General features: G+C 42.3%; 1 protein-coding gene across 2 annotated transcripts in view; it reads left to right on the top strand.

Moving 5' to 3' along the window:
* LOC127596072 (chemokine-like protein TAFA-1) overlaps positions 1-23917 on the top strand; it is a 41224-nt gene that overhangs the window by 11892 nt on the left and 5415 nt on the right. For both annotated transcript variants that reach the window (XM_052058238.1, XM_052058237.1), the window contains exon 3: positions 21439-21579. In XM_052058238.1, coding sequence (XP_051914198.1) covers positions 21439-21579 — 141 coding nt within the window. The remainder of the gene's footprint in view (positions 1-21438; positions 21580-23917) is intronic.

Here is a 23917-nt window from a genome sequence, read left to right as displayed (position 1 = left end):
GTTGGATTGGTGAGAGGATTGAGGTTGACGGGTCACCAATTGGTGGCAAGAAGGCCAGTGGATGGAGAGCACCGGGCCAACCATTAAAGCCGCATGAGTACAATACGTTCAACCCCACCCGTTTCCTCCAGGAAATCGAGATTACGCAGGATGTGAGATCATTCGGCAGTAATTTCCAGGAGGGACTGTGATGTGCTCGTATTTAGATACTTCACACGGGTGCTCTGAAAATACAATTTAAGAAAAACAAACAAACAAACAAAAAAAATCACAATAGTCTGCTGGCATACTACCCAGTAGCATTCAGGAAAGCATCATTAAGGTCAACTAAGAGATTTGGTTCGGAACCCATTAGACACATTTGAAAATAATTGCTGAAAACTTGCAATGACCGAGAACTGCGTAGTTCTCATATGTGGGCTGAGGACCATGGACCTGTGTATGACAGACTGCTTTCTCGCCAAAGCGAGAAGTGCAGCCATCGGTGGCCATCTTGCATTGCCACCTGCGAAGCGACCCTAACTTCCAACACATTGATATGTCGTCAGTGTTTTCATGTTATTTTCTGACTCGACTCTGTGTATGCCATACAGTTATACCAATAAGTCTGGGAGAAGCGCTTCATGTGCATTTCATCAGATAGAATGCAATTATAAATGGTATCTCTTGGAGTGCTACTCAAAGATTGGTCTGCATCACATTATCGGAAGCATCGGCGATGACATGAAAGCAAGGTCCATCGGGGCAAAATTTGCCGCGAAACGTAAACCTAACCTCTGTAAGTCACGATATTGAGGTCATATACTCCGAATTGTCGATGCAAACAGTGAAGATGTTTTTTTTTTAGGCTTTTATGACTCTATACGGGGATCCTGGCGTAAAACATGCAATGATTTGTCGTGACAAAAAATTCCATCCAAAAAAAAAAAAAACCGTTTTCATCAAAGAAATGCCCGCAAAAATATTTAAAAAGTAACCGTCAGTTTAATGTGCTTCAAGAAAGCAAGCTGCTGGTTACTCCCATGGACATGACAAATGGATATTCAGCTGTCACAAACAAAGGTTATCTCCTCTATGCGCTGTTTTAGACAGTGACAATTTAATAGGCTTATATAAGGCTTCCTGGAGGCACATTAGTTTGATGCACCCCCCCCCCCCCCACCACCAACCCACCAAGACCTCCTCTCATCTCTTTTGTCAATGCTGCTTCTGCAGTCCCGGTGGGAAGTGTCGGGGCTCCTCAGCCGGAGGCATTGCTGCATCTGCAGCGATGCATATCCTCCGCTTTGTTTCACCGTTGTTGCACATGCCACTCTGACGTGATACCACTGACCCTTTTGTAGCACACAACAAATTTGTGATATTGCCTTTTCAAAATGGATTTTCTGGACTTAAGCGGCACTGCTTTTAGAAGAGGCAAGGCTGCTCCCGCAGGCGCTCTAGCATATATTGTCGGCCTGCTTTTCTTATAAGATCATTCCAGACAAATTTCCTTTTGTTGTCCCCAAAAGAAATGTGTGAATTATTCTTCTTAAAATGAATCTAAGGATAATCAGTGTTCTAATTATTATTGTATGCACATGGCTACAAATAGCGTTTGAATATTTCAGTATTTGCCCTTTATTCGGCTTTTGGTTTATGAATTATTCATAAGGGAGTGCTCCTTTAAGCTTGTGGATATTTGTTTAAACTGCATGTTTAATTGAAGTTTTTCCAGCCAATGTGTAAGGGCTAAAGCTTCTTTGCAAAATGAATTTCACTTGCCCACAGCTTAATTAATTTTCTCGCTTTGTTGCCAAACTGTGCCTGCCCTACACAGAATGAACACATGTTCAAGAAGGCTTCACAACTTGATACCGATTTTTTTTCGTTGTCATAAATGTTTGTTCATTCGTGACTTTGACACTTTTTTTTTTATAAGTGGCAAGTTCAAAGAAGTTCAGTCGTGAAAGATGTTTCTCATTTAAATATCAAAAGAGGAGATTTTTGGCGTTTAGTTTCAGGAGCATGTTTTGGACACTGATTTAGAGATAAGGTAATCTGGGAGGGACTCAGTCGAGCTGCTTCTCCTCCAAGTCCAGTACTGTACATAGTGTCTCTGTTTACCTTTGAGTTCGTCGATCTTAACTTCTCACAAAATCATCTTAAATTGGACATTGTTCGGTTGTTGGGATAGTCAAAGACGAACGCTTTTTTTATGTTGAACTCGCACTTATGTGACCTTTACTGCAGAATTACTCGTGAACATTTAGAAAACACGCTCACGACAAAGTTCAGTATTTAGCACATAGCATGAGGCGGCCTTGTTATGCGTCATCCGGGTGACCTCTGAGGCAGTCGCGTTCTCGACTCTTTTTGAGTAAGACGCCACATCATCAGCCGCTTCAGGCGCATCCTCATGTTCAGACTTGTGCCATTAAAATCACTCATCAAATCATTTCTCAACTTCTCTGTAGCGTAACTCAAATATCAGCATCATTGCGGTGTCAGTCAGAAATAATAAGTGTCTTCAGACCTGTCTGCGTTATTTAATTGTCTTGAGTGTGTAAAAAAGAAAGACGAAAAAGAAACGCTGTTACTATCGTTCACGTCACAGCTATTTCAACACAATCAGAAACACATGGTGCACATATATTCTATATCCTCTGTGAAAAAGGACTAACCATGCTGATATTGTAACTTACAGTCGCGAAACTCTTCTCTGTGTGTCTATATCATATGGCCCCCTAGTGGCCAATGTGCCAGTGTTTGTTTTGTATCACGATTTTTTTCATCTTCCTTTTAACTAGTGTTCTCTGTCCCATTTGTCATATGCATTACAACCCCAAACCTTGCTCTGGTAAACCCTTGAAGTTTTCCTATTTCGGTGCTGAGTACAAGCCAAACAAGACACACAGGCTAAGAAATTTCCCGACAACTTTTCCCCTGGCAGGTATAAAGCATCCTCTCGGTAGTATTAGCTGGATTTGTTTTTGTTTCTTGGCTGCCAGCACTTTTCTAAACGTGTCATAGTGCTGAGCTGAGTGCCTGCCTTCTTACTCCAGGGCACTGTTTGCATGTGAGTAGCACAACAAACTATTAGTGATACCATTATTTAGGCTGTGTGCAGGCAAAATAAGTGCTTTTCTGTTCTGGCACCATTGTTAACATTAGGAGCTGAGAATGAATCAGTGGCTTTTAAACAGAGATAACAGCACCGCATGCATATTTTATATTAATTTGTCTGTAATGGCGACTGTAAGAAGTAATTAGTATTAAACTTTCATTAGTCTGAATTGTGCTAGACAGGGACAGGAAGTTCCAGAGCACAATCCTGTACATTAGCCACCGCTATCTGCATTTGCGGTCATTCGATAGAGGTTGCTGAGTTACATGAAAGAGTCTGTGTCTCCTTTGTTACATAGCGCCGATATACAAAGTCTACACACCACACTGCTCTGGAAATGTGTCGACTTTTTACATCCACTGCAAATGCAGCGTTTGCATCACAAATGAAAGGAGCCACCACAGTACAACCCCACCATAATTACTCTCGTCGGTTCTACTTGCGGGACCTGTGTGGGTGTAGGTGGAAACGCTGTTCCGAGTTGATTCAAGAGTTCTGCTGTGGGAACAAAAGCTATGGTTAAATTAATGATAACTGTCTTCTCACAGTTTCTAAATATTCTTGTACGCACTTTGGACCTTCTTGTCTCACCTGCCAATATCTTCCAGCCAAACGATGAAGCAGATGCGCCGCACCTTCTGCAAGCTTTTGGCCTATTTTAACACGCGTGGCTACCCTGCACTTTGCAAGATCAGCAATACTTTTGTTGTTCACTCTTCGGCAATTTGGGGTGCGATTCACTGGGAGGGTTGAAGGTTTCGGGCATTTGCTTTTATCTTGCGCCGTCCGACCAAAAAAAGCTGTGCTGAGACGTTATTTCATGTTGGCAGAAATGGTCAATTTGTTTCAAGATCCACAACTTCATTGTGACTGTCTGAGGTAGCTTGAGTAGCCGTGGATTGTCCCCAAGTTAGAGTACCCTGAGTTTCGGAAAATATGACTCAAGTAACAATTAGTCCCCTAAATAAGTAAGATTACTTATTCAGTGAAAAAACACCCACTCAAGTAGCTTCTCACTGACTTACTTTCGAAAGGCCTGCAGTCACTTGTCTGGATGGTACCGTTGCAGTTTTGTTGTCGGGCCTCTTAAGGACTTAGAGGCTTGTCACCTTTAGGGACAAGCTTTGTCATTGTGGCTCTAGAAATGAGTACGTGGTCAGGGAAGAGGATGTTACCGTCCCATGCTAGGTGCCCCATCATGTCGGCTAACTTCCTCATTTGCACAAAGAAATGGCGACATTTTTATGAGAACATCACCTTTTCCGACAACTCATGAATTACAGTGACAGAAGTTAGACAGGGGGCGGCCTGGTGGTCCGCTGGTTCACGTCGACCTCACAGTGCAGAAGTTCAGGGTTCGATTTCAGCTCCAGTCTTCTTGTATGGAGTTTGCATGTTCTCCCCGTGCCTGCATGGGTTTTCTCCGGGTACTCCGATTTACTCCCACATTTCAAAAATATGCACGGCATGTTAACGGCACACTCTAAATTGTTCCACAGTGTGAGTTTGAGCGCGGATAGTTGTTTCTTCGCTGTGTGCCTTTGCGATTGGCTGTCAACCAGTTCAGGGTGTCCACCCCACACTGCTCAAAAACAGCTGGGATAGGCTCGGCACGCCTCACGACGCTTGTGAGGATAAGCGGATCAGAAATAAAGTTACACTGGGAGTTGTGTCTCTGACCTCAAGTTTTGAACACAACAACCTAAATCTGCACTTCATACCTCACTGTCAGTTTTATTCAATATATCAGTTAGGGCTGCAGATATCAAATATTTCTAAACTCGAGTATTCTATCAACCATCCCACCGACTAATCAAGTAATGAGATAAAAGTTGGTTTTGCATTATTCCATTCAAAAACATGTGCATGAAGTGCGGATCTTCATTTTGCCCTCTTGGTGTCACCACCCTTCTTTTTAGAGTCGTAGCTGTGACTTTGAGTGTGAGCGGCTTTGCAAGGCAAGGCCTGTCTTGGTGAGTGAAGTGGGTGTCAGCAATTGAGAGTGTCGAGTGTGTGTTGAGCGTGTGGCTGTGAGTTGTCATTATCCGCAACTGCCACTTACTTTGCAAACGTCTACTTGAAGTCGTGCAATGAATGGAACATGCTCGGTCATCTTCAGGTTCTCACCTACAGACAACCAACTATTGAGCCAACGTATCACAGAGTGATGTTTGTAGTCAAGACCACACCAACCAAGGTCGAGACTAGAGAGTATTGAGACAAAGACTTTTGTAGGTTGAGGCCAAGACAAGACCAATACTGTACATATATATCAAATTTAAATTCCCCCCCGAAGTTGATCAATGTCGCACTGGCCTGGTCTTGTCCGGTCTTGATCAAAAATCCCCCCTGTCCGAGACTGAGACAAGACCGAGTGAAAATGCCAAGACAGATCTTGAGAGCTGCAACACTGAATTCTCTGCTAAGTTTAGATGCTGCTCTAAACCCATGAAGACCGAGTTACTTCAAGATTTTTGCACCCAATTGTCCTTCTCATTCGCAGTCATTACAGTTGCACACAATAAGAGTTTGAAAAAAAAATGTTCCAGTTGCCCAGCTGTTGTAGCAGCCAGCGGGTGTCTGCATTGCTTTATCGCTTGGTGAAATGGAACCAAAAAAAAATCATTCCTGCTTTTTGAGGCTGACTGACGATTGTAGTGTTTATGTCACGTCCGCATTTGTGGGGTACTGTCATGTTGTCATACAGTTCTTGAAGAAGTCTTCTGCAGTGTCTCACTACATTCACTTTTCTTTCTTCATTTGCATTGTGCATCATTTATTAACTTTGAGTTTGAAATAAACAATTTTATTGTAGTGAAGAGAGCATCTCTGCCTTCCTGCGACTTTTCCAGCTGTCTGAGCACATTAGAGCAATTGCGAGAGAACGCACCCAAAATGACACTGACTGGTGAAGTCCTCGCAAATTCTGTAACAAATTGGATATGAATAGGCTCCTTTTTTTTTTTTAAATTGGAACAGATCAAATACAAAAGTCTCACAGTCACATTTTTGCATGACATAGAAGGCGCAAGAGATGATGAGAGTGTCAGACAAAGGGGCACGTGAAATGCTTTTCATACAGGATGTAAAGCCGCATCTTCGCCGCCCTCCCGCGCATGTCAACTGGCGCCGACGGGCATTTAGCCAGCGGGATGCATTCTTACACCGTTTACGTGGCTTGTGCGCAATGAGGAGCAGCAGTCACATCAGGCCAGCCAGCAACTGGTCTCTAAAGCCTCCCCGTCAACAGCAGCTAACGTGTCTTCTCTTTTAATGGGGCCCTTTCATCTGCGCGAACCATCGAAAAACATGAAATGGCAGTTTTGCACGTGTGGCAGATGTGTGGCGTGTGGGGGGGGGGGGGGGGGGGCTGCAACTTGACATTTCCACGGGAGCGACATTGCGATGTTGATGTGTTTCTTGAGGGGTGGCAGGTTGAGGACAATAATTTGGAGCGTGTGCCTTTGGTTATAAAGTATGTGTTTTATGGACGAGGTGTGTTGTTGTAGCCACAAAAAGCCAGAGCTGTGTTTCGCTGCCTTTTGATTAATCTCAGTTGTGCGAAAGAAGTGGGGACGAAAAATAAATAAAACACAAAACACACAATCATTGTTTCATCACTTTGTCCACATAAGAAACGCTTGGTCTTGCTGTGATTTGGAAAGCTCTGAGTTGCGGTCCATTCTCATAGCTGACATCTTGTCAGAAATATCACAAATGTGTCAACAATTGCAACCTTGTTTGCTGATAACTTGTTCTGATGTTTCTGTCTCTAACCTGTGCCTCACTTCGACATGTTGCTAATCTGAAATTCTTCTCAAGCTTTCACTTCAACCTCACTTGTCAGATATACTCTGACTCTTTTCTTTAATTGTTTACTCCAGCATTCGCATCATCCAATTTTGGTTTTTCCTTCACGGCTTCAAAACAAATTTGTCTCGTAGTTTTATCGAGCAATGTGTCACTCCTCTTGCACTCCGGAATAACAAAAGCACTCCAGGGATTTATGTTTTCACCGAAGACAGGGAGAAAATAATTTGACAGCACGCAGTCACATATTTTAGTCCTCCATCTGCATTAATTTGACTTTGTGCTGGCAGAGACAGAGCCCCAGTCGCCTGCTGGCTTGTGGACAAAGCGGTGCCTATTATGGGTCACCTAGGATGCATTGCTCATTAGAAAGTGGCAGGCATTGTTGCTCAGAAACAGGGAGGACGGTGGTCCAGAGATCACAACCCGCTGTCTCTTTTTAAATGACTTTCAAACTGAAAATAATTAACTGCAGGGTCACATAGGCCTCGACTTTGTCAGGACTGGGGTGGATCACTTGTTGGGAGTCATTCAGACAGCACGGCCATCGTGTCATCACAGAGCAGTCCAGCACACATTTCCACCACCGATTAATCCCTCCAAATACAACCAAACCACAGTGGGAAAAAAATGTCTCCAATACTAGAGACTGGCCACCTGGGCACGGAATTCACAATGGGGGAAACAAATAACGCAGCTTGACATCTGTAAGTGCGCAATGTTCACCATGTTGGACAGATGCATCACTCAGGCAGAAACATATATGTTCGAAAATGACCAACTCGCGCTTGCTCGCGTCTGTGATCCCCATTTTCATCACGGGGTTCTTGCTCACTTTCCTCGTGTCTCTGAGCACGTTGTGGTTCAAATCGAAAAAGCTGCACGGGGACCACATCGCTGTGAACAAATGATGTAACTGCTACAAAGCAGCAGTGCGCAATCATCTGACGTCACTGCGCAGAATGTATTGCGACAATGGCGATGTAAAATGCAAGAAGTTTTTGCTAAACTGGAAATTATTTTTGTTATCTTATGTTAAAAACAGCCAAATGTGTCAGGTATAGTGAACAGATCTTGACAGTCAGGATTATTTTTATGTCTAACCTGTAAACCCTCGCGTAGTACAGGTTTTACCATGTGTTGTCATTTACAGCTATGAGTCCCCCCCCCCCAAAAAAAACACCTATTGGTGAAATTAGACCTTCGGTCTTAAATCTTACTGTATTACATATTGTATGATTGTTAATTTATCATTATTATTATGAAAACCTGATGTGCCAGAGGAAAAAATGAGGGCAAGTTTGAATTCAGTGCAGAATATTCATCTCATAAAGTTGACCCACACCTCTGATTAAAAAAAAAAAAAGATGTTGCCCAATTTTCTGAGACGCGACTGCTGTCACAGAACGGATTCAAGTGGTATCTCAAGGCACCACTGCACAAAAGAAATGCACGCACATAGAGCTGCATTGGACACATAATGTTCAGTGGGCTTGCAGTCACCAAAGTGAAAGCCCTGCCTGAGCCCCTGAGGCTTTTCATTTACTGTATGGAATGAAGAGTAGGGTGCTGCCCACTCACTCATTAAATCCACACTTGGAATACGAAGATGAGACCAGTGATACACGCTGTACAATATGTTTGTGTGCTCTCTAGAACGTTGCTATTCGTATGTGAGCCGTGAGCTCCTCAAGAGAAAAACGCACAGTCTGGCCTCATTACACTCGACGCCAACTCATTGTACACACGCACCATTTCTATTGTGGTGGACTGGCCAGTTGTGATGTGCTCTTGTCACATTTGAAGAACCATTCATAGTTCCCAAAAGTTCCTACTTCACTTTCATTAGGAACTGCAAGTACAATGGAATTGAACATGCACGACACGATTTGACAGCATTTCTCATTTGCAGGGTTAGTAGGGTTACCTTTCAAATGTACAGTTACTAGTCCCTTGTGAAAAAATGTAGTTAGTAACAGAATCTAAGGACCATATTATTAAGGTCATGTAACTTGAATACTTGTAAATACATTTTCTTTGGCCCGCGAAAGCCAATCAAACATGTCGACTTCTATAGGGCCGTTCACACGGCACACATTTGCTCCGGCGCTGCACCGATATATTTTGTTGCGATATATTTTGCACCGCAGCAAATTGTGTGGAGCGTTCACACGTACAAAGCCGCTGAGCGGGGCAGCCACGACACAGTGTCAGGCTGCCCCACTTGCGTTCGCACGGCAGTTTCTGCAGCGGAGCAAAACGACAGAAAACAAACGAGCTGTGGTGTTGGTTCTTTTTAAAACGTACTGTATATACACAACTCAAGCGAGTACTGGATCGGCACGTCCTTCTCCTTCTCGGTTTCCGTGCCTTCTGCTCGAGAGTGACCGCCCAAGAAAACGTAAATGAACGATGACTTCAATGACACTCAGAAAAGCAAACACTAATGCGCCAAACAGAAAATCAAGAGAGAAAATCACAAAATAAATTCTATGAGGTGCGGGGGGTTGTGAACAAACGACAAAGGAACAAACAACTCAGAGACAGTCCAGTCTCCTACAAAAGGAAAGATGTTACTAGCCAAGTCTTGTGTCGTTATGAAACAAACACATTACGGAAGTCCGACAGAGCACGAAAGCAACGCATTCTCGCCATACGTACTCTTCACAAGCATTTGCTCTGGAGCAAATTTAACCCAGTTGCGTTCACACGTGCAAATTTACACCGGTGCTGCTTCGCAAACGAGCATTTGCACCGGAGCAAATGAGGTGGGTCAAATTTGGTCCGGATAAGCTCTTTTCCGGGGCTACGCCGGAGCTAATTTGCACGTGTGAACGCTCTACTGGGGCAGCCCCGGCGCAGCACCGGACCAAATCTTGCCGTGTGAACAGCCCTATATGATGCTTGCTAAAATCTCTTCCAAAAATTTAAAATTCTTAGATGTCCTAAATAAGAGAGACACTGTAGTGTAAGCATTTTCTTGTTACAAAACCCTTGATGACAGTAACTTAAACAACAGTGGAATAAACCGTTCTTCTTTATATGCTTCCAGTCATAACGGCCCTCCAAAGGAAACGTGGAAATGCGGCCTGTGACAAAAATGAATCTGACACCCCTGATATATAGCGACTGGGCTGGCCCGTAAATAGTGAAAATCCCAAGGTAGATCGATCGATCAGTGATTCTCAACCAGTGTGCCATTGCTGGGGCACATTATCGTAAGGGCTCTTTATCAAAGTTCACTCAATTGACTCCAATTGTTTTTTGTATAAGCTATAACATATGTTCACTCATCTGTCCACGCTAGTGACTTTTAAAGGCAGACAGAACAAATGAACAATCTTCTATTTGATGGCGGAAAGTATGTAGTGTCATTAAAATGTGATTCCATTGCGTGTGTGTGACATTGTTGTTTAGTGGTGTGCCGTGATATTTTTCAAACTTAACCCTTACAGGGACAGCGGTTACTACAGTGGACAGCTTATCATGTTATCAAGTTATAGGGTGCATGAAAGGGTTAAAATGGTTTTGAGTTTGCGGCAGTATCTTAAAACCTCACTCCCCTCATTCACAGGGAGACACACACACACACACACACACACACACACCATAATTATGACTCAACACTGATACGTGACATCATCATAAAAGGGCACTTTTATTCCCCGTGCCAACCTTAGCCATTTTTATGGTTAATACATGGCTTTATTATTCATTCATTCATTCATCTTCCGAACCGCTTCATCCTCACTAGGGTCGCGGGTTGCTGGAGCCTATCCCAGCTGTCATGGGGCAGTAGGCGGGGGACACCCCGAATTGGTAGCCAGCCAATCGCAGGGCACACATAGACGAACAACCATGCACGCCCTCACTCACACCTCGGGACAATTTTGAGCGTTCAATCAGCCTGCCATGCATGTTTTTGGAATGTGGGAGGAAGCCGGAGTACCCGGAGAAAACCCACGCAGGCCTGGGGAGAACATGCAATCTCCACACAGGCAAGGCTGGAGCTGGAATTGAACCCGGTACCTCTGCACTGTGAAGTCGACGCGCTAAACACTGGACCACCGGACCTCCGGCTTTATTATTATTATTATTATTATTATTATTATTATTATTATTATTATTATTATTATTATTATTAATACATGGCTTTACCTCGTAAATCTCTGGGTCATTTGTAACGTGAGGTGTGGAGTGCGAATAGCTTTGCTCCATGATCACAGCAGGACTGCCACAGCATAACATTTCCTTGGAAATATTTGAGATAAATCAGTTCTTCTGTGACTAATTTGATAGAGTAAAAAGTACAAAGTTGATCGTTCAGTTAGCTGTACTTTACTTCCGGTGACTGTTCTGATACTTTGGGTGGGGGCCTTGACATACAGGTTTTATTTGTTCTGTGACCCAGCTTGTAACCCAAAACTCTCACATCTATAGTCTGCTCTTAACGGAGATGGAGGATCGTGGTCAGGGTTTTGTTTACAGTGCTAATGCTAGCTTAGTTATGCTTGCGCTGCTGTTTTGTCATAGCTGGCTAAGTGTTCTCTGTGACTTTATCAGGACTACTCACTTTAAAAATCACATGCATTCATTCATTAATGGCCTTGTTTGATCATTAATGGCCTTGTTTGAGAACGCCGCGGCGCGTTAGTGAGGAGTGAAGCTTTGCCAAAAGATTGCTGGGATTAGTGAAAGGATGAAACATTCAAATTTTTCTAGCACTTGTAAAATTCCAAACCTCCCCTGAAAGTACAGGAGTTGATTAATTCATTATATATTTTGTATTTATTAAAAAAAACATTTTAAGTATCTGTGCTTTGACTTAAGTACAGAGTGTAAAGTACTTTTCAACACCTCTGCTGATTGTCCATGACTCACCATTTAATGCAGAGTTGTTTTGTGCAACACAAGTATTTTGGTACCATTTGTGCAGCAAAAGGCGTTTTCATTGAAATACTGGCTGGTTGGTGTTCACGCCGTGAACAAAGTGCACAAAGCGTGTCCGGCGTTGGTATTGTGTCTCAAAGCTTATTAAAAACAATTTTACACCAACTGTCAAGACACTGTTACATCTTGATGTGCAGCCATAACAAAACTGACACTGCGAAGAACTAAAACACAACAAAGGAGAAGAAATATGTCTGACATAAATCAAGACGTCACGATAAGCCTGGAACTGTTTCCAGTCTTATTCCTCATTATGGTTTTTCAGTTAGATGATCTATGTAATGTGATGAGACCCAAAGCAATCTACAAATCACAAAAACGCATAAACTTGGAACCCATGTCACCATCACAGGAGCTAATGAATTCTTTGATGTGAAAGGGTGCAAATGGTGTTCTGATGTTGGAAACATCTGTTCACTGCTCTGAAATAAAGCAGATACATCTGCAGTGAGAATGTTCAAATGAGTTACATCAGCGCTTAAACATCAAAGTTGATGTTTGGCCTCAGTAACATTCATTCATTCATCTTGCTACAAAGCCTTGTCATGAGGAATATGTGTGTGTGTGTGTGTGTGTATATATATATATATATATATATAAAACAACTCTGTGGAATTTGCATGTTCTCCCCGGGCCGGCGTGGGTTTTCTCCGGGTGCTCCGGTTTCCTCCCACATTCCAAAAACATGCGTGGCAGGCTGATTGAACACTCTGAATTGTCCCTAGGTGTGAGTGTGAGTGTGAATTGTTGTTCGTTTCTGTGTGCCCTGCGATTGGCTGGCAACCGATTCATGTTTTTGGAATGTGGGAGGAAACCGGTATAGCTATATATATATATATATATATTAGAGCTGTCAAACGATTAAAATATTTAATCTAATTAAAAATGCAACTGTCATAATTAACTCAAATGAACTAAAAAATTAATCGTGATTACTCACAGATTTTTTATCGTTTCTGAATTTCCTTTTACATTTGTTGTCCTATTTTCCCCATTTTAATGCTCTCATCAACTTGGAATCATGAATCAGTTTTCTATGTGCCTAATGAAAATATTTACAGAAATAACAATTTCGATTTTCAATTTTACATGAACATTTTTCACTTGGTGCAGTTATTCACACACAATCTCTCACACAATATTACTGTCCATCAATAACGGTGATGTTATTTTGTCACACAACAGCTGCTTTAACAGCTTTTTTAATGAAATCAAAACAGAGCAATATAACATTATAAAGTGCACATCAAAGGTACACTAGTACTCAGCCTATAGTGGATTTAAACCATGGTTGCATACTTCGTTTTTCTCAAGTTTGCTTTCAACACAGCAGTCTGTTTCTGTATGTTTGATGAAGTATAACGAGACACTGGACACCAGTGTTCATTATGTGCCGCTGTATTGGAAACTGCCGGCCGTACAAACAAGAACACGCATTTCCCCCGTGCTGCAGGGGCAAACCATTCTGAAAGGGGGGGGGGGGTCACTCCCCCTTACACAGTCAGGCTATCCTGATTGTATTGGTCCTTCTTGCACAGAAGTCTCTCTACGGTTTTGTGTAGACCTCATTTCGAATGACTACACTTGGTTCGATGACAACACTGGAGACGTTTTACTTTCGCTAGGTCGCTACCACTGTAGCGCACTGTCACTGTCAGACGAACACAGAGAAGCTCCACCCCCGCTCTATTTATATGGACACGGAACGCTGTAACCTTCCACACAAAATAGTTCCAAACAAGTAACAATCGCGTCAGTGGCATACATCGTATACCTGTATGATACAGAGAGAGAGAAGAACAGATAACTTTGGTCTTGTCAGTGGAGCAATATGGCAACTATTTAAAGGTAAACTTTCCATTCATAAACTGTTTAAGTATCTGTTTTCGGTGTCTCGCGCTGCCGTGGCTGGCAAAACAGACATGGGCGTGGACTTCTGCAGCGCGCTTGTTGTTTTGTTTCTGGTGTATTTATAGAGCAACGTAACATCCGCTTGTGACGTGTGCCGCGTTAATCTCGCGAGAAAAAAAATAATCCCGTTGAAATTCATATATATATATATATATATGAAGGTTTTTTCAACCACAGCAAATTTCATTGATCATACATGGAGCTATAAACTATGAAAGTGAAATTCACTTTTTTTCCATTCATTTATATGCCTGTCTCTCAGCGGTCACGCAATAAATTGCTTGACTGGGGGAATAGATATTCATTTCCATCACAACATTAGAAGTGCAACTGGATGTGTACACTACGCGTATTTGTGCGTGTGTGTGTGTGTGTGCGTGCTTGGGTGCCTGTGTTATTTTGCTTCATTGCCTCATACACCTTCTTGGTTTAGTATTTTAAACAAGTCTATCAAATGCAGACTTCATCATTTCGGACCTTGCCTTGAAATAAGAAATTGTGTTATTGCCACAATGACCCCAGTGGTTTATAATAATGCCACGGAACAGAAATAACACATGACATTCTGTCACAATCGTGATATTTCGCCCCGTTTCATGTTCGTTAAAAAAACGTAGACATTTAAGCAGAATTTGTCTTTTGTAAACCACATTTAGTCTCGTTTTTATACGTTAACAATCTGGCATAATCGTTTTAGTTATCGCTATCGTCTCATGACTAGCATTTTCGTTGCAACTCGTCTCCCTCACGTGATTAAGTCGTTATGTTGACAAAGATATTTCGTCTTCATTTTCGCTGATGACAGTGGTACAATTCCCATGATAACGTGTAAAGTGAAGTCAGAAGTTTGTTTCTAAATACATTGTACATGATTGAAGATGATTGAAGAAAACATGCAAAAATTGACAACTAATTTATGTTGTGCTCATTCGCGCTGATGTAGCGTTTTAGTTTTGGTGAATTTTCAACACGGCGATGGTCACTTGAGCCCAAATATGAGTGCCCCTCACTCTATATTTCAACTTAAACGCGTCCGTACGCATCAGCGGTTGTCCGCTGAAATCGTAATGTGCACTTAGCTAGCTCGCGATGCCGAAACCAAAATACATCTTCACTTCAAATAATCTGCCGGTGTGTACTTAAGAGCGCCTCATTGTCACTATATGGAAATACCCTGTGATGACTCTGGGGGATATATTCCAGTACCCACAGCCTTTAAGCACATACCGTATGTTTCTGGAGCTCAAACATAGTTTGAAAGATGTTTGACGAATCAGCAAATTTCCAGGCTGTGTAGTACAGTTTGATTTTTTTCATAATTTTGAAGCCTCCATTTTTAATCATGCAAATTTTATCTCGCTTGTTTCTGTGGCGTGTCAGTTTTAGAGGACATGAATCATTTTCACTTGCAGGCACTTGAAATGTTGTTGTTTGTTTCTTTTTTTCTGATCAGGCCTTCGCCACCATCAAACTGAGGCACAGAGAATTGACTGCAACCAGATACATTTTGATATTTGCCCACCACTCTATTCGGTTGTGCAAAATATATTGTAAGAATGGAGCCAAACGGCAAATCAGCCCAGAGAAATTGGCCTACAGCTGTAACTCAGGACTTTTAGGGAGGTAAAAATGAGACGTAGGGGCAGGCTGCCCGCGGCAGCCTCGTTACCTGCCAGTTTCTCCCCTCAGCGTAATGAAGACGGCTGCAGCAGAAACACCGCAGCTCTCGTTGAGACCTTATGCACCGACACTGACCCGACGCATGAAAATTCCTGTGAGTCACTGTCAATCAAAAATTTCCTGGACTCTCACGCACACACACGCGCAAGTCAATTATAATCTTCACCAACACTCACCAGTCCATACCGCCCCCCCCCCCCCCCCGACCCACCGCACCTTCCTGCGAGACATTTATGACAAACATCTGCTAGCAACTCAATGGCAGAACAACATCAAGTCATTTTAGTTGAAAAGAAGTTGATGTACCTGCTCGGGAGTGTGTTAGTTTGATTTTAATATATTCACTCTTCAGAGGTGCTGATTTCCAAATATAGAGTTATCTCTGCTCTGTTTGCTGTCGACAAGCAATGCAAGTAAATTCTGTTGAGCCGCGTGTTTTTAATAGATCAAAGAAGGAATCTGGGGCTGTCTTCTGCAATTACGGCAATGCATTAAGAAGAACAAACCCCTGTGGGCTGTTGTTTTCAAATGATGCCCCAGTGCTTCCTCTGGCACATCACCATTAACGTTGCCCTTTTATTGAATGCATCAGACAACCAGAAACATTCTTCCAGACCAGCTCCAAGAATTCAGCCCAGTGGCATCTTCTCCCCAAATGCAGAGTAAATGTGAGCATGTAAATTCATTCTCTCTTGGTTGTTTCGTTGCTTTTTCGGAAAAATGTGTCCTGGTATGAACCGGCATCTGTTAACGTGTATCATGTTTGGAGTCGGTTCACTGACACCTGGGTAAGCGTCTCACTTTTAGTAGGAATATGACCTGAAAGTGTCCTTTTCCTGGTTGCTTCCCATATAGCAATGCCAAGCGTATCATCGAGAAATGGCAAGTCAAGAAGAACACTGCAAGTCTCTCACATAGCCACGTTAAAGCTTATCGGAATGGCCTGATAAGTGTGAGGGTCGAGTGAATCAAGTGCATGAAAGTCGAGTGATCTATTTCCCTCCTGTAGGTCAAGTGGGGCTGTGTTGACTAATCCCCATGATGGTACAATTATGTCAACACAGAACTTTTTACTGCTTGAATTCAAGCCGCTTTTTGGCTGACATGGGTTTTTGGGTCTTGGATTTATATTCTTGTCATATTGCTACAGAACAAATATCATTGAGGAACCAAGGACTATAGTACGCGGGAGTTTGGTTTTGCGTCTAACTTCTCTTAAAGTTATGGAACGGCACAATGAACACATTGCAATGACTTCAATTGGCTGGCAACTAGTTGAGGGTGTACGCCGCCTACTGCCCCAAGATGGCTGGGATAGGCCCTCCTGAGGAGTGGTGGATCAGATAATGGATGGGCAATGGAAATTGTATTTTCAGCTACCAACCACAATTTATTTCTGTCGAACCAGTTTTTTTATTTGTTTAATTCGTTTTCTATGGTTGTCAGGAGTTGTTTCAGATATATTCCAGAACAGTAGAAAGTTGTATCATCAGCAAATAGGACACATTTAAATGGGTTTGAGACCTTGCAGATATAATTTACTGTATATATAAGATGAATAGTTTTGGACAAAGCACTGACCGCTGAGGAACTCCATTAGTGATTTTCAGTTGATTGTTTTGTTTATTGTTGAGCTGCACGTACTGGTGCATCTGTTTTCTAAATAACTTTTTATCCATTTATAAGCTACGCCTCTAATGCCATATCTTTCTAGTTTTTTCAATAATATACTGTGATCTATTGTGTCAAAAGCTTTTTTTAGATCTAGGAAAACCCCAACAGTAAATTCTTTGTTGTCTATATTAGTGGCTATTGCTTCCACAAACTCCATAACTTCCATTGAGGTGGTCCGTTTTTCCCTGAAGCCATATTGATTCTCACTTAACAGCGCATGTTTTTGTATAAAGCTATCAAGTCTGCGAGAAAATAGTTTTTCTAATATTTTTGAGAATTGTGGTAGTAGTGATATTGGTCTTATAATTTGTAAACAAATGTCTTTCTCCACTTTTATAAATTGGAATATCTTTAGCAATTTTCATTTTTGATGGAAAGATACCAGCTTTGAATGACAGGTTGCATATGTGCCTGAAAGGTCGCACTATATATTCTATAATCTGTTTTATTATTGTCATATCAATATTAAAGCAATCAGTTGACTTTTTATTTTTAAGAGTTTTTACAATATTTGATACTTCTTGTTTTACATCAGTAAGAAATATCGTGGAGGAATTTTTGTTCTACGTATCTATCTATTTCAAACAAGTTTGTTGGATCAGGAATTTGTTTTGCTAGGTTACTGCCGATGATGACAAAGTACTCCTTAAATTCAGTTGCTATTTCTGCAGTCTTTTCCAAAATTGTATTTTTGCCTTTGATAAAATACTCTGGATAATCCACTTTTTTAGGACTATTTCTGATTTCTTGATTAAGTATTTTCCATATTTCTTGTGTGTTACTTTTTTTCTGCTCTAATAGTGCATGATAATGATCTCTTTTCCTGGTTCTTATAATATTTACTAGTTTGTTTTTATAGGTCTTATATTTTTTTCTGCTTCTTCAGTTCTCAATTTTAAAAACAATTTATACAAATTGTTTTTTTTTTTTTTACATGTGTTTTCTATGCCTTTTGTTATCCATGGCTTACTTGGGTGTTTATACGTTTTGGAGACTTTAGTTAATGGAAAATGTTTATCATATAAGGAGATTATGGTAGACTGAAATACTTCAAATGCTGTATTTGGGTCTCCGTTTGAGTAGACCTCAGTCCAATTTTGTTTTTCTAGGTCTTGCTTAAAAGTATCGATGGAGCGTTTGGGTTCTTAGTCTTATTTCTGATATGTGAGTTGTTGACTTTGTTTTTCTATCAAAATAATTATGAAAAACTACAAAGACAGGTAGATGGTCACTTACATCATTAATGAGAAGTCCACTTTCCATTTTATGATCAATCTTATTTATAAATGTTATCGATTAATGTGGCCATGTGAACTGTTATTCTGCTAGGTTTCAGTATAACTGGGAAAAGGCTGTTGCTGTACATGGTATTTAAAGTCAGTTGGGGTTTTTTGTGTCCATTTGGGTTTAATAAGTCAATGTTAAAGTCACACAAGTCACATTATTCGTGTTTTCTTATCGTTGTAGTAGCTCAGCATATCTGTTAGTTTTGTATTGGATGTGTCAATACATGATCCTGGTGTCCTATAGATGCAACTTATAATGATATTTGATGCATTTTTATTATGTTTTTCAATAATTAGACATTCCATTAGGTTTTCTATTGTGCTTGTCAATCTCTCGATGTTGCTGCATTTCAGTGCTGTGTCTACATATATTGTACCCCCCCCCCCTTCTTTTTTGTTTTCCCTATTAGTTGCAAACATTTCATAACCTTCTATTTCCATTTCACTTGTTTTATCATCGTGAAGCCAAGTTTCCGATATGGCAATTATTTCCTGATTATCACTGAAAGTGCATTTTCCAACATTATATGAGTGTTGAATTGTTCATCCAGATAATAGTCAGAGTTTGTTACCCTTTGTTTGTTCTTGAAGAAGTTATTGTCCGGGTCCAAATTGTTCTTGGGGTCGAATGGCTTATAGTCAGTATCTTCAAAGGGTTGGAAGTCCATGTTTTTGGGATGTGAATTTCCTACTCCCACACGGTCATCGCTGGCTCCCTCGCCGTCGTCGCTGGTTCCCTCGATGTCGTCGTTGGCTCCCTCGCTGTTGTCGCTGGCTTCCTTGCAGTCGTCGCTGGCTCCCTTACGGTCGTCGCTGGCTCTTTTGCGGTGGTCGCTGGCTGGTTGTCGCCCGGCTCCGTCGCGGTCGCTGGCTCCCTTGCAGTCGTCCCTGGCTTTCTCTCGGTCATCTCTGGCTCCCGTGCGGTCGTCGCTGGCTGGTTGTCTCCCGGCTTCCTCGCAGTCTCTGGCTCCCCTGCGGTCGGTCGTCGCCGACTCCCTCGCGGTCGGTCGGTCTTGAAAAAGTTGTTGTCCGGGTCCAAGTTGTTCTCAGGGGCATGTCTTGTGGTCAGTCGGGTTGGAAGTCATCAAAGGGTTGGAAGATCATCAAAGGGTTCGAAGTCCATGTTTTTTGGTATGTGAATTTCCTGCTTCAGTAGGGTCAGAGTTTGTGTCGTCGGTGGTGAACAGTTCTCAGTATGCCGCTTGATGGTGTTGAACTCGAGCCTGTTGTGTTGGAGTACTGGTGCGGGGGTGGACAATAAGTTTGTCTTAAGTAGGCAGCTCCCCTCTGTCCCGTGCAGCTTTTAATTTTGGGAGGAGCTCTTTTCTTTTTTGTCGCACGGCATCTGTATCGTCTTCGTTGATGTCGACGTTGGAGCCTTTTAAGTATTTTGCTTTTTGTAGGATCCTTGTTCTGTCGTTGTATTTTTGAAATTTCACCACAACTGGCCTCGGTGGAGGTCTCCCAGGTTCCTGTCTTCACATACGGTGAGCTCTCTCCACCTCAATTTGCCCCTGTATCAGCAGCTTCTCCTTGTGGTGGGTTCCAACTGCGTAGCGTCTGTTCGCGGTTAGCTTCCGTGCTAACATCCGCAGTTAGCTTCCATGCTAATGAGCTAGCGTTTCGTCCAACCCCCTCTTCACGTCGTCAATTTCTGCACACGCGCTGCCACCGTGTTTTGCTCTGTTCTTTTCTCTCAAATGTGGGAAAGCTTCACACGAGAGAAATGTTGATGTTGCTGTCGCTGCTCCTTCTTTTCAATTTTTAATGCAAGACATACAAAAGACATACTATAGAGTTAAAAGAAGTGTGAAACATTAACTCAAATTTGTGTGGAGGTCATTTTTCTGCCACTCGGTCGGATGTTGGTGACAGGAACAGTACATTGTTTCTTTCCTTCCTTTCCATATTTTGAAAGTATTTGTTTTGATTTACATTTCACACAAACTACACTGCGTGGAATTGGGGTTTGAACTTGCAGTTTTGGGAAAAGAGCTGTCTTCGTCATTGTAAAATTACTGTACCTCCAAATGGACGGTAAGATGTATACACTGCATGTGTCTGCCCTGTGATAAGTGATGAGTCCAAGGACAGCCTGAATCAGGTGGGAGAGACTGCAACGTTCATGTGACACTGAATAGGATCAGCACTGCAGGGAATAGATGAAGGAAGCAAACCGGCGGAATGAATACATAAGATTAGGACTGACCAAGGTTTTGGTTGCTTCTTGGAAAATCTTCTGCATTTTGAAGAAAGTTGCAAAAGGAAATGTTCAAATACAGCAGGGTGAATCACGCAAACTGGAGCCCATTTGCCAAGGCGGCAGCTCCTTGTCAGCTATCACTTTCGTGCCAATATAGAGTAGCAGCTCCACCTTTAGGCCCCTTCAGCCCTTTATCCTCACAGCCCCCTTGATCTCGTGTCACACTGGCGGCTGTAATTGTCACATGGTCCTTTTGCAACTCTCAGGAGTGGAGAGTGTGAACACAGCGGGTGGGCGAGGCCCGGCAGTGAAGGTGGCTCGACCCCACTCGGTCCGAGCTTCCCATCCTTTGGGGCGCAGCTTGTAGCTCGGTGATAATTGCACAGCGGGGGCTATGTCCATATTCATGATGACCCTGAAACAGACCTCTTCTCCCAATAATAGGACTTTTTTTTTGCACGCACTCACACACGTCTTTTCATCATCACTCTTCGACATCAATAAGCTGCACAGGCTTTGACTCCTCAAAGAGTGTACGACACACACTCATTATTCATGTTTACAGTGATATTTTGTCATATTCTTGTAACAGGACATTACACAGTCCATCTCAACGATGAATATGAAGGGAATTTATGGATGAATATTGTGTGCGCCAGCATTTCACCTAAATCATGCAAATAAAATAACAAATATGGTTCAATGAATGAACCAAAAGCAAACCCAACGCAAGAAGTTCTCAGGAAGCAGAATGTTGCTTGAGTTCCCCCCAGAGATGCCAATTAATGTACTGTAGTTGTTCTTTTTTTCCTTATCAGAGGGGGGCACGTGTGAAGTAGTTGCTGCACACCGCTGCTGTAATAAGAATCGCATTGAGGAGCGCTCACAAACAGTCAAGTGTTCTTGCTTGCCGGGGAAGGTGGCCGGAACCACCAGGAACAGACCTTCATGTGTTGATGGTGAGTATTACTCTGTTTCAGCAAATCTTGGAACTAGCTGGAGCTGGCCCACATCATTGTTTTAGCAATGCTTTGATGACTCATTCAGTGTTTCTTTAAAAATCACGTGAAATGAAATGAGAGAAGCGGTCTCTAACCAGCACAATGGGGTATGCAGGGAGCACGTCTGCTTTACAGGCGAGGGTTCGAAGTTGTAACCTCAGCTTGAGCCTTTCTGAATGACAATTTCCAAATCATGAAAGAGTCTGACATCTACAGTATTCCACAGTATTTGACAGTATTATATTCGAGGATATATTACTGCCTCTTCAATGAACTAGCAAGTTTTCTTCTAACTAATAATAAAACAATAACAATGGCACACCACATTTTGAAAACAAAAACGATCCGGCAAAACACACATAAATTCAGTACACCGTCATTTAAACGTTACAGTGGCAGAGAACTGGACTGTAGGCCTGCTGAGCACCAATCTTGTTCTCTCTCCAAATTTATTAGTCTGACAGGAAAGAATACATGAAATTGATGTCGAGTTTGAACGACAGTTATCCCAACCTTTTTTGCACCAAGGACCAGTTTTGCACATTCAACAAATTGGCATAGAAAGAAACAAAAATAAGTGATGAATGGGGAAGTCACCCCAAATATTTTCTTCTCAGTGACATGTTCTATGGGCCTTCACCAGTCAAATCACCCGTTTTCTGAAGCTGAGCCATGTTTGGTCATTACCTGAGCCATGAGCAACCGTGGGGTCATATTCAGTCAACAGCATGTGGCAAAATGTCCGCTCCTTGAGATGGACAAAAACTGGTGCATTTTGCTGCTGAATTCATATTCCAATATGAATCAGAATGCCGTGTTTACACGAGTGAAGGAGCATGGAACGTATGATTGAAGAAAATTTGGGCGTTGACTTGCCCTTTAAAAATACACCTCACCAGTACGCTACTTGTAGTTGTTGTAATTGGAGAGCGAGCATGTTTGTTTTCAACAAAGCGAACGGTCTTGTGTTCCATGAGGTGGAAATCGGCTGGGCTCCTGCTGTCGCCCGACCTCAATGCTTGCGGATCAGCAAAATGTCTGCCCAACAGAGCATCACAGTCTTCATGTATCTGTACGAGGCAGAGAGTACAAACGTAAACTGGCAGTGGATGAATAATTACAGCCTAATTAAGCAGCAGTTAGCCTAAACAGCTTCGACTCTTACGGTGACCAAGTCTTAAAAGAATCATAGCATTGGCACCTTGAGAACTGTGGCGAGGAACGAGGGCAGTGGTGCAATGTGAAATGGCATTGGTATAATCACAATTTAATGTTAAATGGCTAAGAATGTCACTGTTTGCTCACGTTATAGATGAGCAAACAACCGTGTATTACAACACACTACCAGCGTTGCAACACTTGCATCGCTTTGTAACCCTCAAAGTGGCATTTGCTGAACAATACTGACTGGTGTATACAGCTGTATGGATCCAAGAGGCGTGTTAAAATAATGGACCAAAAATGGAACCATGAGCAAGTGTATCCTCAAATAGAATAAACGCCCAAGTGAAATAGAGTGAAACAAGAGAAATGACACGTTTTTGGCGGTTGCCAACAATGTCCCATCTTAAACCATGCAATCCAGCGTATAGATACAATTCTTGTAATCACGCAGTTGTCCGTGCAGTAACATTTTGGCGGCAAAGATGGAGCTTCCCTTTATGCCACTGGTATGAATATTTTAAGACTACTGGCGATCAGAATAGTGAATGGGTGCTAGGCTAATGGCCTACTGACTAACTCTATCACCTCGTGTCAAGGGACTAGAAACCTCTCCAGTGAGGGGTTTACCTTCCCACCACTACACCACACATTTGACCACTGTGCCTCAAAGAGGACACACAACCCGTTCTGAGACAGCACAAATTCACAACATACACTTTTCAAATTTCTCCCATCCGCGAGTTTTTCACTCGACCCATGATAAACATCTTGAACCTCGAACGACTCCAGCAGACAGGTCAGTACAAACTCCTCTGTAAAATCTAAAGAACCTGATTGATTCGATATTTGATTCGCAATGAGTGAACCTCAGGGCAAAAAACGTCACTGTGGAGTGGTAAAGTCAGCTTGTCGGTTCAACCCTTTAATCGGCGGCCAATGAAAAAGATACACTGATTTTTTTCCGAGAGTTGAGCAAAAGCATCTGTCACTTAGGAAATGCCTCATTCCAGAGAGAATTTTCCCTGGGATTATGTCACGTATGACAGCAGACAGTTTGATCCACGATGCCACTGTATGTGTGGCGCAGCATGAGTAAGAGTAGAAAAGCAAGCCTAAGTAACAAACATTGAAT

The sequence above is a fragment of the Hippocampus zosterae genome, chromosome 2 (assembly GCF_025434085.1).
Source record: "Hippocampus zosterae strain Florida chromosome 2, ASM2543408v3, whole genome shotgun sequence".
NCBI lineage: Eukaryota > Metazoa > Chordata > Actinopteri > Syngnathiformes > Syngnathidae > Hippocampus > Hippocampus zosterae.
This window is presented reverse-complemented; position numbering and strand designations above follow the sequence as displayed.